This window comes from Podarcis liolepis (genome assembly GCF_965112155.1).
Source record: "Podarcis liolepis genome assembly, chromosome: 8".
Lineage (NCBI taxonomy): Eukaryota > Metazoa > Chordata > Lepidosauria > Squamata > Lacertidae > Podarcis > Podarcis liolepis.
In genome coordinates, this window is record NC_139560.1 from 24258214 (window position 1) to 24275511 (window position 17298).

A 17298-nucleotide genomic window follows, 5' to 3' on the forward strand; every position below is an offset into this window, starting at 1 on the left:
CCTCCATGGAAACACTGTTAGTGGCAATACCAGGTCCCAAAAGTAATTTTGTATTGGTGATACACTATTGCCCCTCTGGCCAAAACATCCAGGGTCTTCTTGAGATGAAGAACAAAATAAAGGAGGCATCCAAAGGAGAAAGTTTCTTAGTTATGAGTGCCTTCAGTTACCCTCACATAGGCTGGTTGGGTATATCTTCCAGTTGTGACAAAGAGGTACACGTTTGGAAACCCTAAATGACTGTGCCCACAAAGAGCTGGGCATGGAACCGACCAAAGGCAGCAACCCTGGACTTAATGTTAAGTGGTGCCCATGGACTGGTGTGAGATGTAAGTGTTGCTGAATTGATTAGGAACAGTTACTACCGTGTTACAAAATTCAACATTCTATTCTGTTCTGTTCTATTCTATTCTAATTCATTAAATAAATATCTCACTTCTGACTGGGAAAGAGCCCCCGAAGCTTGATGGAAGATAAAGGCCTTCAGTAGGTGACAAAAAGAACAGAAAAAGCACCTGTTTGATTTTTAAAGGAAAAGAATTCCAAAGAGTAGGTGCCTGATATATGTTAGTAGACAGCTTACAAGAAGGTGCAACACAGGCAATTGCCATGGCACTGAAAAATAAACCCCAACAAATTATGAGCAGAAACCAAGGTTTGCTCTTGGCTTGCTGTTCATGGTTTGTTTGGAGAGAAACAAATCACGAGCCTGGGTTTGAACATCACAGCAAGCCAGACACTGGCTTGTTTCCTGGCAGTGCAGCAGAAGTGGGAGAATAGCCGAGCAAAAACTTTTCATTCACATTAAATCACTGTTTTTATCTATGGCTTAATACAGGGATCAGCAACCTTTTTCAGCCATGGGCCGGTCCACCGCCCTTCAGACCATGTGGTGGGCTGGACTATATTTTGGAAAAAAATATATGAACAAATTCCTATGCCCCACAAATAACCCAGAGATGCATTTTATATAAAAGCACACATTCTACTCATGTAAGAACACGCTGATTCCCGGACCGTCCGTGGGCCAGATTGAGAAGGTGATTGGGCCGCATCCGGCCCCTGGGCTTTAGGTTACCTACCCCTGGCTTAATACAACCAGCCAAGTGGGCCAATACAGACATACAGTTTGTGCTTGTAGTCTAGTAGGTATAGTGAACATTCCCATATTAATGTTCCAATATTTCTTTTTCTACAGTTTTGCAGAAATTGTTTAACATGATATTATGTTTTTTTCCACCCATGGTCTTCCCCCCAGATTCCATGCCGAATGTTTTTTTCTTTTAACAAATGACATTGTAAAAAGGATGAAAGAATCCATTTCTCTAAAGTGCAGACTTTCTCTAGTGTATTATATTATGTATAAACTGTAACACCTTACCTACAAGCGACCATTTTCTCTCCTGAATCTGTCACTCTTGATTTGTTTGGGGTTCCATTCACTACTATGCGCCCCTCCCCATTTCCTGTCCATAGTGGGGAAGTCCATGCTGGGCTGAACTAGGCTATGACAAACTATGGGCAGGAATTTCCCACTGAATTCCTTTTAGAGGAGACTTCATGCAAACGTCCACAGGTAGTGAGTAGAATAGAAAAAAGGCCTTATTGCAGGATTTCAAAATGTGTTTCTGTATTGTTACAAAGTCAAGGAAAAATATTTTAAACCTTTTATGTTGTTGAGTGCATAAGTAGGAAAACTTAATTGGGAATGTGTAATAAAGTAGCAGAAGGAAAGAATATATGAAATTTGGACTACAGCTTGAGTCTAATTGAAACTTAAATAGAAAACATTTATTTCAGACATCTAAATGAGGATTTAATTAAAGTAAAATTAGCTCATCTTTTTAGTTTTATCCTTGAATAGGAAATTTGAAACATACTTGACTTGATGGTTGGCTTTCTCTGACTTTGATTAATCACTTTCAAAGTAAGCAGAGGATCAGAACAATAATTTCATAATTACACGCCAGTGAGTTAACTTGAAACCTTAACTAAAATAACTGTAAAGGAAGTATGATATTGGTTAGTTTCATGTGATGCTGTATATTTTTGTTACATAATTCAAATACTTACAAGTGCTAATCTGAAAAAAGAGCAGTTCCATGGTTCTATTCATTTATTTTCAGGATGTTTTAATAGGAAATTGTTTGAGATGGGAATATTAATTTCAAAGGCACTGTAGCAATAGTTAAGAGCTTATTCAACCTCCATTGATGTCGATAGATGTCTGCTTTGGTCTTCTATACACATTGGATCAGGACTTACAACTTTTAAGCTTTGTTGAAGATATATTTGATGGAACAGTCATTGTGGTTAAAGTATTCAACAAATCTTGCTCATTGTGAATTATTATTGTGTGGTAATGCACTAGTTTCCTTTTCCCAAGAGAAAAGTTATAAATAAAACTCTGAACAAGCTGAAAGAATTTAAAACTGCTACAGAGCATGATTGCTTGTGATGAGAAAGAGTTAAGTCTCCCTTTGGATCAAAGTGCAAGACAAAACTGTTCTGCAACATGAAGGTCAAAATGGGCCACAGGTGCTTGTGACCAGGATCTTCTGCCACATTGTGCTCTTCAGCTTGGTCATTTCCAAGGTGTAACTTTTTGTTCTCATTGATTGGTAAGGCTATAGCAGATGTCCTTGCCTGTTTGCTTACACCTTCAAGGTAATATGTAATCTTGGGAACTCCCGATGGTGCAGAAAATCTGACTGGGCCGGGGGTTGGAGGCCAACTGGAAAAGGAAGAAAGCAAACAGTCCATTGCTCACCCTGCAGTACTGATAGGGATTCCCATTAACTTGCATTTCAATTTCTTCCTTTTCTGGTGCGATTGGAAGATGATTGAAAGGTGGGTTGCTTTTCTTGATTTCTGGAGCAAAGATGCAGTTCATTCTGCTTCCATCAGTAGTCAGTAGAGACCCCTCCCTATCACGCCTCCCTATCCTATTATTTCTTGCAATTGTGAAATAGTCATTGCAAACAAAACACTACAGATAAAGCTTCTATATCACCCTGGCTGGCTGAAACATTTAGCCATTGTGGCACCTTAAAGGCTAAAATATTTATAATGGCATAAGCATTTGTGGACTCAAGCACACTTCGCTCATTGCAACATGGCAGTTTACTCAGCTGAATAAATTATTGCTAACCTGATACCATAAAAGATGTGATATTTAACATAAGTTTCAGCTGTAATAATCACTGACTTCAGTTTTTGCATCTCATTGCCATTATACTTGCACCTTTACAAGTTTCTCCTTTACATACATGCCAGCTAAGGTTCCACTTCACTCATCTGACAAAGTGGGCTTGAGTCCACAAAACACTTATGCTCTAATAAATGTGTTGGTCTTTAAGATGGCACAAGATCTTTTATTATTTTCATGGAAAGGGACCAACATGGAACACAGAACTTCTCTGAAGATCATTAAGAAACGGCAGGCGTGCATGCACATATATACATGTGTGAATCAGCTGTTTGCTCCTCTTTCAACTCACAGTTGAGGACTCTGCTGCCTATTGTTCTGGAGTAGACTGTTCTGTGATAGACTATGAAATCCTATGGCAAGATTCACCAGGATGAGCAGCTTAGAATGCAGCTGGTCTCCAGCTTAGCCAGATGATTCCTGACTCAGCTGGTGTTAAGTCTCTTAACTGTGGCTCAGCTAATCATATGCTGGCACAACATGCCCAGCCAGCAAAAGGGGCATTCCAGGGGTGTGGCATGGCGGACCAGAGAGGTTGGATGCTAAGCTTGATTATGTCACCTGACAATCCAGTGCAGAACACTATTTTTAAAGGCTTGTTTACCCTCTATCCTGCTGAATTTGGTTTGGATCCGCTGTAACTTTACACCAGCTTACCTTGGCTTGCTTTATGCCATTTTATTGTTTATAGGATTGCTCTCCCAGCTAGTGTTTATGTGTATTTACTCTCTGTAACTTTATATATATATGTGTTTTGTTAATAACCTTTCAATAATTCACAATTGCCCAGGTGCTCTTGTTATATGAACTCTGTTGAACAATATGGCATTTCATTGTTAGGAGTGCCGAGATTTCTGTGGTCAATAGCATAGAAAACGTAGATCAAAAGTGAGATTCTTCAGTGTTTTCATTATGAATTTTAAGTATTTCTGTCAGAATAACTGATTATTTGGGAAAGCAAAGTGCAGAGACTTGACTAGCAAACACCCACATTCAAAACACTATGCTTTTAAAATGCAGCAGTACACTTATTTACCCCCTAAAATTGACTATAGTTTTTTCTCCTTTGAAATTTTACAAAAGAATATCTAAAGCTTCCATCCTGCATTTTCTTTACGAAACCTAATATAATGATTGACTTTGCTGAAATGTTAAGGTTATTTGGACTGCAAGTTGGTTAAAATATAAGACTGGGATAAAGTCTATTTAAAATTTGTACACATGTAATGTCTGTGCTTATTCAAAGACAACATAATTCCAAGTTATGTTTTGTTGGATATGATGCATATTAAATGTAAGAGTCTTATTTAAAAAGAGGTGCCAATCAATCTAAATTTGTTGTAGCTAGAATTTGATGGTCTAAGGATAACTTATCATTCCTTTCTTGTTATAAAATAGTCAAATTTTGTAGTAGTATCAGTTAAGAAGTTTATGGAAACTTGGTTTAGGATTGTTTAAAGGAACACAAAATCTTTAATTTGAATTTGATGGCACCTGGTTTCATTTTTGTTCCCCCAGCAACACCACTGGTACCAAAAGTTACCAGCAGACCACCCTGGTTTAAGCAAAGGATGAAATCACTCTGGCCTTTTCTTTTTATTCCTTTAGTTTGCTGACTAAATATTTAAACAGAGGTATAACACATCTGTTATAGTTTGTGACATAGCTGTAGAGCAAGACTTTGTGGTGCATAATTTGCAATTTTTTTTAAACACAGATTAATCTTAAAATTGTCTTCATGTTTAGCACTCTAAATGAAAAGAGAATTAAACTATGATTTACATTTTACAAGGCAAGAAGTAAGAATGTGTGTTTTAAAGCAATAAGCAGCTCTTGTCCTGAGAAATAGACCTAAAAGTTCATATTTTTAGCTTGCATGGTCTATTTTTAACATTGTATGAATCCAAGGTTGCTTCCAGATGTGAGTTAGTTTTCATTATTGAGGTTCCCATGGGAAAGAGAGAGAGCCAACACAAATGTTACCTCCAGAGTTTTGCTCTTGTGCCTTTTTGACAGTGTCAGTAAGTTTACATTGACTATGAGCATGGGTTAAAATGTTTAAAGATGTGTATGGAATTTTAAGCATTATGAGTCCCTAGCTTTGTTTTTTGGGTGGTATGTTAGAAAAGGCAGGGGCTGATTATTTGGGAAAGCAAAGTGCAGGACAATAAAACCTGGAAAACCTTGGCTGCCACTCCAGGTACCATTTGTGTTGTTGAAAAATTCTCTTTGCAGCGATGGTGATAAACTAGTAAAATGGAAAATGCCATGCTGTCTTAAAGGCCACACGGATTTTGTATAGCATATTCTTCCCCTCCTTAAAAATGGTATCTAAGTGAGTTGTGTATGCTGGTGGCCAAAGGGAAATTGGACAGGGGATTATTCCTTTTTAAAATAATAATTACTCTTCTGCAGTATTAAATAACACCAGAATTGTCCCTTAAAAAATAGCAGTCATGGGTGAACTGATCTCTTGTATAGTATGTGTTGGGTTTTTTTCTTCCCTTTGGGAAGAATAGTTCTCTGCTAATGTAATTTGCTCTTGCTATTTTCCTGAATCAGCCAAGTTAGCTACTCCCTTGCTTGGTCTGGAGCAGATCTGCTCTGATTCCATCATGTGTAAAACACTTGCTGCGCCTGGCTCAGGACCATTTTTGCTCTCCAGTTTTGTTCCAGGCTACCCAGTTATATTAAGGAGCAAGCATTTTCAGGCATTACTTGGCCCAGAACAGCCTTCCCTATCCTGGTGCACTCCAGATGTTACCTATTACAATTCCTGACCCTTGGTCATGCCAGATGGGGCTGGTGAGAGTTACAGTCTAAAACAACTGGAAGGCACCATGTTGGGGAAGCCTGGCCCAGTGGAATTTTGGGCATGATCCAGCCCCTACAATCTGCATATTGAAGGCAGAGTGCATATGGTCTTGCTTGGCTACATAATTTATTTATTTAATTCATATCCTGCCCTCTGTCCTAAGGGAGCCCAGGGTAGTAAGTACTTTGGTGATAAAAATACAATTAAGAATAAAAAACCTCCACATACTTAGAACATTTAAAAATGATAAAAACAATAAAACACCTGAAGTGAATTTAAAGACTGATGCAACCAAATAGTCTGGATACTTGCAGCAAAACAGTAAAAGTTTTCAGCAGGCATCTATTTTGTTTATTTGCATATTTATAATCTACACTTTCATAAAAGAACATATCGAGGCAGTATATAACACAGAAGAATAAAATCAGCAAAAAGTATCCATAAAGGACTACAAAGGAATACAATTGTGGTACCTTCCTAATGTAAATAGGTAGAGAGTTTCAAATTGCGGGATGGACAATGTGTGGCACTTATAGAAGTGCCAGTTCTGCAGATTTAAGTGATCGAGTCAGCATGTTGGCTTAAGGTGATCCCTTAAGTAAACTAGTCCTAATTCAATAATACCACATTGAACTCAGCATGGTAGTAAACTGGCAGCCAGTGTTTTCCAATTTTTTTCTACCCATTTTCTAATTTCGAGACAAAGGAAAATAGTGCCACGGAGTTGTTTTTCCAGTTGCTAGCCCTAACTCTGAATAAAAGGTTCCTATGTCACAAAGAGTGGTTTGACCAACTTTCTGAATTCTGCTGATATCCTAATGATCTATTTCTGATGTGTAGTACTTGGGGCAGAGTTTGTGCTGCATCAGTGTCCAAAAATTTTCTAGCAGGTTATTTTGCATTAAATAAAATATTGGTATAGCTTGTCACATTGTATCTGCTGCTGTTACATTTTTGTAGCATTTGTTTTCCTTTGCAATGGGGAAAGTTTAGAAATATTAAATGGTAAATAAATGCATTGATAGCCAGGCCCACCTAATTATATCATATATTTAATTTTATCTGTTGGAAACAAGCAAAACAATTCAAATAGTTTTCCGACTAGATCTCATATTGTGTGTCATCCAGCCAATATTTGGCTGGGTTATGCTCTTAGCTTGTAGTAGTCTGCATTTATTTTACTTATATTGTAATCTAGGCTGTAAGGCTTTTGCTTTGAAAAGCAGGGTTTTAGCAGTAGCAGTACTAATTGCCCATATTTTTTGCACTGGACACACATAAAAAGGTTTTCTATGGGCAATGTTGCACCTACAATGTTGCATAATCACATTCTCAAAACATAAATTTGATACTAGTTTTAAAACCACATTTGTATGCTCTTGAATTTTGATAGGCAGTTATGTTTTCTATAGGATGCCTTATCTTGAAAGGTATACCCATTTGTTTCAAACTGATCAGCATCTCATTGCAACATATGTATAGTATCTGCTTCTACTTTGGGTTAATTATGAGAGTTGTTAAGAGTGCTGCAAGCCTCTTCAAAGCTTAGCATCAGTTACAAAATCCCCTTGCTGAGGTGGTCAAGTGGTGTTCAGGCATCTAAATCAAAACTTGTATTCATATTGTCTCTGGTCTGGTCAGGCAATTCATTTATTTGTGTGTATACAAGGTGACATATGATGGGTGTTGGAATTTCTTGGTTGACCCATAAGCTTTGATTTGAAATTTAATGGAATAACAACATACTCCGTGTTCTTGCAGCACTAGGCCAAGCCATGGCTTAATTCTGGGTGGTACAACAGCAGCAGAGAAGAGTGAAGTGGCTGTGATTTTTTCCCCCAGGGAGTACCTGTACATTGACACATTCACATTTACCCACGGTTTGGGTTAACATTGTGTGTAAACTGAGCTGCTATGTAGATTCTGGTTTTCCCTTTGCTTATGAATCTTACTGAATCTTGCATTAGATTTTCAGAATTCCTTTAAGCTTTTAATGCTTCAATGGCAGCCTATGGTTTCCCATTGGGGATTAGCAAATAAAGAAGATAATCAATAAAAGTAATTTAGTGTACGAAGCAATATGTTGATTTTCTTTCCCTTTGAATTTTAGCCAGAGATGGTTTAGATTATGACACCCAGTGCTTTGCCTTACGGCTGTGATTCTGTAACTTTTTTCAGATGCATCAACTATGCATTGCCTAATTTGTTATGAAAGTGAAAGAAAAGTTGTTCAATAATTCTAGCTAAATTGTGCTGCTAACATATGCTTCTGATGAAATTTTGGTAATACGATAAGAATTTGAAAGAACTGTGTGATTGCTTAGGTTTAAATAACCATTTCAATGACAGTCAACTAAAGATGTCTTTTCCTTCCTTTTTTGAGGATCATTTATGAGATGTTATTAAGTCCAAATGGCAGAGATCTGCCAATAAGGCATACTGAAATATAACCAGCAGAATTGTAAAATGAGTGCTCCTTGAATTTAGCATTAAATATAATTTTATTCAATTTATAATTTAATGCAACTTTGCTGAGGTAGTTCAGTTAAACACATTTTGAAATCTTCTTTCCATGATATAGATTTGTATTTAACACACTTTTAAAAACTGCATATGATGGGTAGCTCTAGATTTATAATTCTTTGCTATACTGCATATATTGTTTGATAGTGAAAGTCTTATTTCTGAACTTGGGTGGCTTCAACATTATTCAAAATCTGGCACAAGACTTGCAGGATGCTGAAACAATTGTTCTTAAGAAATTGGTGTTTATATAAAACACACTCTTTCCTATTGTGTTTGATTATAAAGATAAGAGTGTTTTTTCTAACTTTTTTTCAGAAGTGAAGAGACTTTGTACTGGTTGAAGATATATTTGGAGACTGGATGATTTTTGCTAAACTTATTTAGAGTAGATAGCTCTTTACCTGGATCTTAAGTTGGTATGTAAAGGTGTTGGTCAGCAGGAAGGCTTCTTGGTCAAGAACATGCTTCTTAATTGTTTCCAAATAGTTGCTCTCTGTGTTGATGTTTTCCTGCAATATTATATATGTAATTGTAATTGTAATTGTAGCACAACCTGAAAGTTGATTTCTGTATTCAAATCAAAATACGCTGTGACCTTCACAGCTGACCAATTTTTATTTGAATGACCAAGAGTTACTTCAGATTATATGTAAAATTATGATTACTGCTGCTGCCCCAAAGTGCCTTACTTTACAATCTCATTTGTTTTTGCATTCTGTTCAAGGCTCCCCTTACTGTTAGGTAAAGTGAGGCAGCTGCCTCAGACAGCAGATGTGGGAAGAATGGCAGCAGACAGAACTGTGTGTACCACCCAACCTTCTGTGTGCCTCCTAATCTAGCGTGCTAGCCTTTGCTAGTGTTATTTCAAGTTTCAACTTCCAGGCTACTTACATCATTTCATTCAAAGCTTATAAGCTTGAATATCACCCTCCCACGTTGATAGCCAGTGATGTCAGTAAAACTGACTAGATTCCTAATTATTTAATATAGTTGTTTAGGTTGTCTTAAAAGTACAAATGTTATTGGAAAAGCAGGGCGCAAGCTTTAGACTATTGTTGTTCTTAATGGTCACTGAATCTGCACCCCCCCCTTTTATTAGAGTAGCTTGAAAATTAGGTAGTCACCTGACATTTAAACAGAAGTGCAAATTACATTATTCGTGTCCTAGAGGTACCAACAATCCATGTTTAAGCCAAGATATAGAAAAGAAAATATTGTATAAAGCTACTGTTCTTGCCTGTCAAGTGATTAAGCAATTTCAGTTTAAATGTCAGTTTGAAGATGAGAAACAGGAAAACAATGCAGAAATATTAGTTGCTCTTAATTCTTCTGTTTTGGTGTTATCCAAGGCAATAGTGTTCTGTAGCCACTGTATGACCTACCCAACGGCAATTGCAATCCTTACTTTTTCAAAGCTAATTGTTCCATGTTTAGTTTACTAAATGTCATCTGGACTCAGTAAAAAGCAAATGACCTGCATTGAATTAGTATAATTGTAACACAAACAAAATATCACATAGTTTGGGTCTCATACAGGAAAGGAGAAAGTTGGAAAAAATTCCCTGTTTGATAAATAAAATCTGAGATATGAAACAGGTTTAGACATCTGTTTTACCTGTTTTGGACTCTTTAAAATACTAAATTTTTACTTTTTATTCTTTACTATTGGAAAAGAACATTTCCTCCCTCAAACTTACTTGACTGTCTCACATCAGTATAGGGTTATTTTAGCCAATTTAATCCTTTTTAAAATGGACTTGTAGGTTGGAGAGTGGCAAACACCTGCAAGAAGGGTCTGTTACCTATGCAAGAGGCTCAGTCCTAGGCAGTGCCCCCCTAGGAGCATAGGCAGGTGACCAAGAAATGGTCAGTTTGAGAGATAAATTAGACCAGAGCCAGGTGAATACTGTAGGTAGTTTTAAGAAGACTAGTACAAATACAAGTGGCATGTTTTATCTTCATGTGCAGTTTATATTGACTTTGCCAGAAGAAGGTAGGGGCAGAAGAGAGAGAGAAACAGTGTCTTTTTCTGGCTTTTTGGTTCTATAGTTCTGGTTATATGAAGCCTGACCAGTCACTGGTGCAGGGAATCTCTGCAGAGATCCGGGATAGAATGTTGTAATTCTGTAATTATTTGAAACCCACTAATAGTAATTGATCCATGTACAATCCACAAAAAGTTAAGTACACTGATCCCTACGGAGATCAGTGAGATTTCTTTTGTGTGTTGTAGCCAACATGCGGCAGGCTTGTTTATGTGTTATTAAAGATCACGTGGGGAATATTTACACACAGTTGCTTAGATTTCTATTTGCAGTTATTATGGAAGCTAGATCAGTCAGTTAAGAATAAAAGAGAGAGAAAAGAAAACACTTGTTCTTGATGTGCAAGAAATAATGTAGAAACTGTGGGCCAGACAATGTGTGATTGTAACAGACCCCCCACACTGTTCTTCCCCATAGCACTTCCTTTATTGCAGGCTCATTTCTGGTATTGGAGTCTAGTTGCAGAATAGATGTCCCAGGGGTTGGGCAGGTGAGTGAGCCAGATAAGAAAAAGTGGCAAAAATTCAACACCCTCAACCTGTGGGCCCTTTGTGCACTCTTACCCTCTGCTTTACATATGATCAGGGCAAATCCATTTTCAAAGAATGGCTCTTTTGCCGTCACATATGGTTTGATTCAAGCCCATCTCTAGGCAGCTTCATTAGTGCAAACTTTAAAAAAGTCTTTCTGGCTCACATCAGAGGCCCATCTAGTCTATCATCCTGTTCTCATAGTGGCCAACCAGATATCTAGAAGACATCTGCAATATGTATCTGAGTGCATCTTACACTCTCCCCACTTGTTGTTGTCGTTGTTCTTGAGTGTATCTTACACTCTCCCCCCCTCCTCCTCCTTCTTCTAATTTATATACCGCCCTATACCCGGAGGTCTCAGGTAATTACCAACAATTGGCACACAGAGGTAGAACATAATCCATTGTGGCTAGCATGTATAACTAAAGTTAATCAAATTGAGCTTCTTTGAAAGTATCGTGCTTGAAAAGTGCTAGAAAGCTACTTTTACACGTTTGACCTCTTGAATTGTTATCATAGCATGTGCAAAACTGCAGAATAATCTTGTAGTTGAAGATAAAATGCCTATCCTTTGGTAATCTTTGCTCTTAATCATGTGACAATTGTTCCCTTATCTTTTCCTCCTCCTGTGACATTTTCTGCTGTACCATCCTATCATAGTTTGCATTAAATAATATCCAAAGGTCATAATTTTAAGAGTATTTGCAGTTTATGGGTGCAAATTATGGACAGCTAAACTACTGGTGCAATGATAGGAGTGAGGCCTTGTCAGCATATAACACCTGTTCTCAGAGATCTGCAGTGGTTGCCGATTTGCTACCGGGCCAAGTTCAAGGTGTTACTATTAGTATATAAAGCCCATAAGAACTTGGGACCAGTTTACCTATGAGATTGCCTTACTTACCCTATATAAGCCCTTTCAGCCACTTTGATTGGCAGAACTCTCGCTGCTACAGGTGCCACATAATACATGTTCCACACTTGTTGGGATGGCCAGGTTGCTAAGGATCAAAAGAGATGTACAGTGGTACCTCGGGTTAAGTACTTAATTCATTCTGGAGGTCCGTACTTAACCTGAAACTGATCTCAACCTGAAGCACCACTCTAGCTAATGGGGCCTCCCGCTGCTGCTGCCACGCTGCCACTGCGCAATTTCTGTTCTCATCCTGAAGCAAAGTTCTTAACCCGAGGTACTATTTCTGGGTTAGCGGAGTCTGTAACCTGAAGCGTATGTAACCCGAGGTACCACTGTACAAGGAAGCTGCCTTGTTGTGAGCCAGACTGAGAGGCAATGCCTCTTGCCTCAGTACTGTCTGCAGCATACCGTAGATTGCTAATAAGTTATCCACCTTGATGTTGGTAGATTACAACTCCCATCACCCCCGATAATTGGGTATGCTGACGGGCTGATGGGGGCAGGGGAAAGTTCAGCAACATTTGGAGGCACAGTGTTAGCTTTCTCTGGTGTACATTGACTGGCAACAGCTCTCCCATGTTTTCATACAAGGATTCCCCCCCCCCCCATCTGAAATTGCTAGGAATTTATTTTGGGACATTTTGCATGCAGGGCTACAGCCCCTCGTCTTATAGTGTGTGTATATACAGTGGTACCTCGGGTTACATACGCTTCAGGTTACAGACTCCGCTAACCCAGAAATAGTGCTTCAGGTTAAGAACTTTGCTTCAGGATAAGAACAGAAATCGGGCTCCAGCGGCAGCAGGAGGCCCCATTAGCTAAAGTGGTGCTTCAGGTTAAGAACCGTTTCAGGTTAAGAACGGACCTCCGGAAGGAATTAAGTACTTAACCTGAGGTACCACTGTATGTGTTTCTTTCTCTCTCTCTCTCTCTCTCTCTCTCTCTCTCTCTCTCTCACACACACACACACACACACACACACACACACACTCTTTATGTGGGCTGGGGGATAAGTGGGATCATCACTGGTGTGGAGAGAGGTGGGCTTTTTAATCCTTTGAGCCTGCTGCATTCCTGTTCAGAATCTTCCTTCTTACCCCACACTGGTTATTTACGGCGAGAGGAAAGCTTTGGCCCCAACTCCGCTCCCAGTCTAGCAACGGGATTTGTTTTTATCAACTTTTATGTGCAAGCTTAGTAACTCAGCTATCTTCTGTAGTAAACTGAGCAATGTATATTGAGCATTTAACTGTAATGGATGTTTGTTTCCTTCACATGGCCAAAGCAATTTTGTCGTGTGGTTCTGAGCTGCTTTGGAGCTGATTCTCAAACAACCTTGTAAAGTGAAATAAACTCTGAAGGGTTGGAATATACTCTAATTATCCTGTATATAGTGGTTTATATAATAAGTTTTATAGTGAGTCCTTGTGTCATAGGTCACTGTTAATTACTATATGGAACTTCAGCTGACTCTGTGATGATGATGATACTAAAGAAAACAGTAGTTAGACCATTTTCCCCCTTTAGTTTTTTTTTTAAGCTACTGCAAAACTGCCATTCTAACTTGAACATTATGTGACAACTTTCCAACTTTCCAGGTTCAACCTGGTTATTGTCAAGGTCACAAGCAAATACTTTATCTTGGCATGTCCTTAATTTTAAATTCAAGTATGCTGCTAAACAATTAGTTTGGATTTGCAGACTTTCTAAGATGAATCTGTTGATCATTGCTAAGCCTGTTCTGAAATTCTAACTGGAAGATACTATGCCTTAAATTAGAGTATCTTTAGAGTACCTGATAAAGAAAATCATTGTAGAAGGGATTATTATGTTACACCAGATGGACAGCTTGGCTTGTTGCCAGATTTCTCTCAAGTTAATAGTTTATCTGAATTATTCATGAAAAATAAATACTTGAATGGAGTTTGGGAAAGAATATTACATTTTATGTTGATGGCAGCTTTTCCCATTTGTGAAAAGGTTGTGACTGTTATAATAGTCACAATTTTTCTGAGACCTTTTCACAGTTGTTATGCTTAAGGCTCAGGGTTGCACTACATACTGTGCACAACGTATGTACATTTTGGGTGTAACATCAGAACACAAGAAGAACCTGCCAGATCTAGGCCAGCATCCTGTTCTCACAGTGTCCCACCAGACAATGACGATGATTATATTAATTAAATTTGTATACAGCCCTTTTAGTGTATTTTTCATCTTTGTTGGAAGCCACCCAGAGTGGCTGGGGAAACCCAGCCAGATGGGCGGGGTACAAATAATAAATTATTATTATTATTATTATTATTATTATTTTTCCTCCAAAGATCACAGGGTGGTTCACAGGATAAAAATACAAAATGAGAGCACAAAATACGTAATAGAAACAAGAACAATCCAATAACCCCCCTCCCACAAACACATTTAAAAGGCCATGGAATGTTAATGAGCCCAAAGCCTGGCTTCAAGAGAAATGTTTTCACCTGGCACCTAAAGATACGTAATGAAGGTGCCAGGCAAGTCTTCCTGGGGAGAGCATTCCACAAACGGGGAGCCACTGCAGAAAAGACCAGTCCTCATGTTGCCACCCTCTGGACCTCTTGTGGTGGCGGCACATGAAGAAGGGCCTCAGATGATGATTGCAGAGTCCGGGTCAGTTCATATGGGGAGAGGCAGTCCTTATGCCTGTGGGAAACCTGCAAGCGGAATCCAAGCGCAAGAGCCCTCTCCTCTCCTGTGGTTTCCAGCAGCTGGTATTGGGAAGCATTACTGCCTCCAGCTGTGGGGTCAGAGCAATAGCCATAATGACTAGTAGCTCTCAGTACTGTTCTCCATGAATTTATCCAATCCTCTTTTAAAGTCATTTGAGTTGGTGACCGTCACTGCCTACTATGGAAGAAAGTCCCATAACTGTGCACTACACAAATAAGTAATTTCTTTTTTCCTTGCAGTGCATGTGTGTTTTCTATGCATGCCTACATAGAAGTTCAATAAACTAGCACTTTAGGGAGAGTGTTTTGCTAAATCTTTATCTCTAGGAAAGTTTGGCAGCTTCTGGGAGATTCTTACATTGGGAAGTAGTAAAAGCACACACCCTGCAATTTTGCATATTACAGTCATTTTATTATTGCATCATTCCCCCATTCCCCCACACCCATTATGGTGGTGATGTGGAAGCTGCAGTTTTAGCACAATTCCTTCCTCTGCCTTTGGAATAAACTGACATGTTGGAGGAATCCAGGTTGTGGCTTCTCCCCTCCCATTGTTATTTGTGTTTCCAGGAAAGACAAAACTTGTGGGGGAAATGGCCCTGTGCTACCTTCTTTTTTAGCCTCTGAAGGAGTCGTGCAAAAGGAGCTCCCACAATATAATATAAGACAGAGGGACTCGGCATACCACTTCATTCTGATTAATATGTAGTTTGGTTCCAAGCTTACCTGCTTTAACAATTAACCTCTCATTCTTTATCTATTTTTATGTAGCAAGGTTTTTATTGCATTGGCAGATTAACAGAAACCTAATCAATTTGTTATGTGCTCTAAAATATTACCCATTTGATTTACCCAGTTTACTCTTTTGTATGTATGTGGCATATAATAGCTGCAAGATCACATTTTATGTGCTTAACCAGGAAGTGCTTTTGCCTCTCAGCCAAAAGACTGTGAAATACAAAATCTTCTCTTGAGACTGATTAGCAATAATAGATAAAATAAAGAATGATGTGCACAATGAGGTACGGCTTAAATAGAGGAAATTGTAATGGGAAGTAGCTACATTGGTAGCAGATGGATTTGGTTCCTTTATCTTGGTGATATTGGAAATTCAAGACTAGCTAAACTCCCCTCACCCCCTTCCAGTTTCAACTTGAAAAATAAAGATAAAAAGAACAAAGTTGTTTTAATTTGCTGAAATACTGATATCCTTACCTTTTCTTTCACCCTTAAAAAAACCAGGCAATTTTTATGATTCCTACGAACCCCCCTCCAACATTCCGGAAGCCAGAGCTTTGGTCTGATGAATTCACTGATTTTGTGAAAAAATGTTTGGTGAAGAATCCTGAGCAGAGAGCAACTGCAACCCAACTTTTGCAGGTCAGTATTCAGCTGTGTTCCCTAGGGAAACTTGGATTTATGCCCCCAGCAGATGTAATCCAACAGAGTCTGGATGGCACCATATTGGCTATTCCCTGATCCAGAGAGACAGTTCTGGGAAACCTTTTCCACTTACCCAGCTTTCTTAAAAACTTAAAATATTTGGTATTGGTTATAGTCACTGTTGAATTTTGCATGCTGCTCCCTCCTTCATTCTTCCTGCCCTCATTCTGGAACTCCCTAAACCATTTCTATCAGCTAGCAAATCTGAGTCTGCTTTATTTGAACTGTTTCTCCCTCCTTGTCCTCTCCAACCCTCTGCTTTCCATCTTTCCTTATTTTCCTGCTTACCTTTGTCATTCTTGAATACTTTTGTTGCAGTATAATTTTGGGTTTTAGTTCTTTTCTTCTGTGATAGCGGGCGAAAAATGCAAATCCAAGTGTGGCCCAACTTCATTTTAGTACTGTGTTTCTGCACAGGTAGCAAGCACACTGTCCTGTCCTTATGCAGCTTTGTAGATGGATATTAAGACTGTAATTGTAACCATGCTTACCTGGGAGTAAGCTTCATTTAATTCAGTTCTGGGTAGATATCATAGAATTGCAGATTTGGAAGGGACCTCAAGGTCCAACCCCCTGCATCGCAGCTAAAGCATCCCTGACAGATGGCCATCCAACCCCTGCTTATAGTTAGGATAGTGCTGTAACTCTTTTTATTCTAGATGGAACTGAATTAATATCCCTGTACTGTTTTTCTTTTTATTTATACTTATTTGTAAAAATATTTATATACAACTGTATCATAAAAATATTATCACAGTGGTGTACAACAACAACAACAACAACAACAGCAACAGCAACAGCAACAACTAAAACCAGACAGTAAAATCATAAAAAGCTAAAACAAGATGAAAGCCATAAAAAAAGTAAAAATAAACAGCACAGAGTGGAAAAGCAGCAGGGGACATAAAAAAAATTCTGTAACAGTTGGGTAACATATAATTACTATTTTGGTTATTAATTGCCTTCTACAAGAAGTCTTAAGTTGATTTACAGTGAGAGAGATAATAAAATCAACACACAAAATCACACATAAAAGATTAAAAACACAATTACAACAATCTGCTAGAATTTTATTTATTTATTTCATAAAATTTATGCACTGCT

At 38.4% G+C, this 17298-nt stretch overlaps 1 protein-coding gene across 4 annotated transcripts in view; it reads left to right on the forward strand.

Annotated features, from left to right (window-relative positions):
* The window catches only part of STK3 (serine/threonine kinase 3), a 115968-nt gene that overhangs the window by 21620 nt on the left and 77050 nt on the right, over positions 1-17298 (forward strand). For all 4 annotated transcript variants that reach the window (XR_014529210.1, XM_083517339.1, XM_083517340.1 and 1 more), the window contains exon 7: positions 15994-16131. Coding sequence is in view for 3 of the 4 variants with exons in the window: in XM_083517339.1 (XP_083373465.1) it covers positions 15994-16131 (138 nt within the window). In the remaining variant the exon portion in view is untranslated. The remainder of the gene's footprint in view (positions 1-15993; positions 16132-17298) is intronic.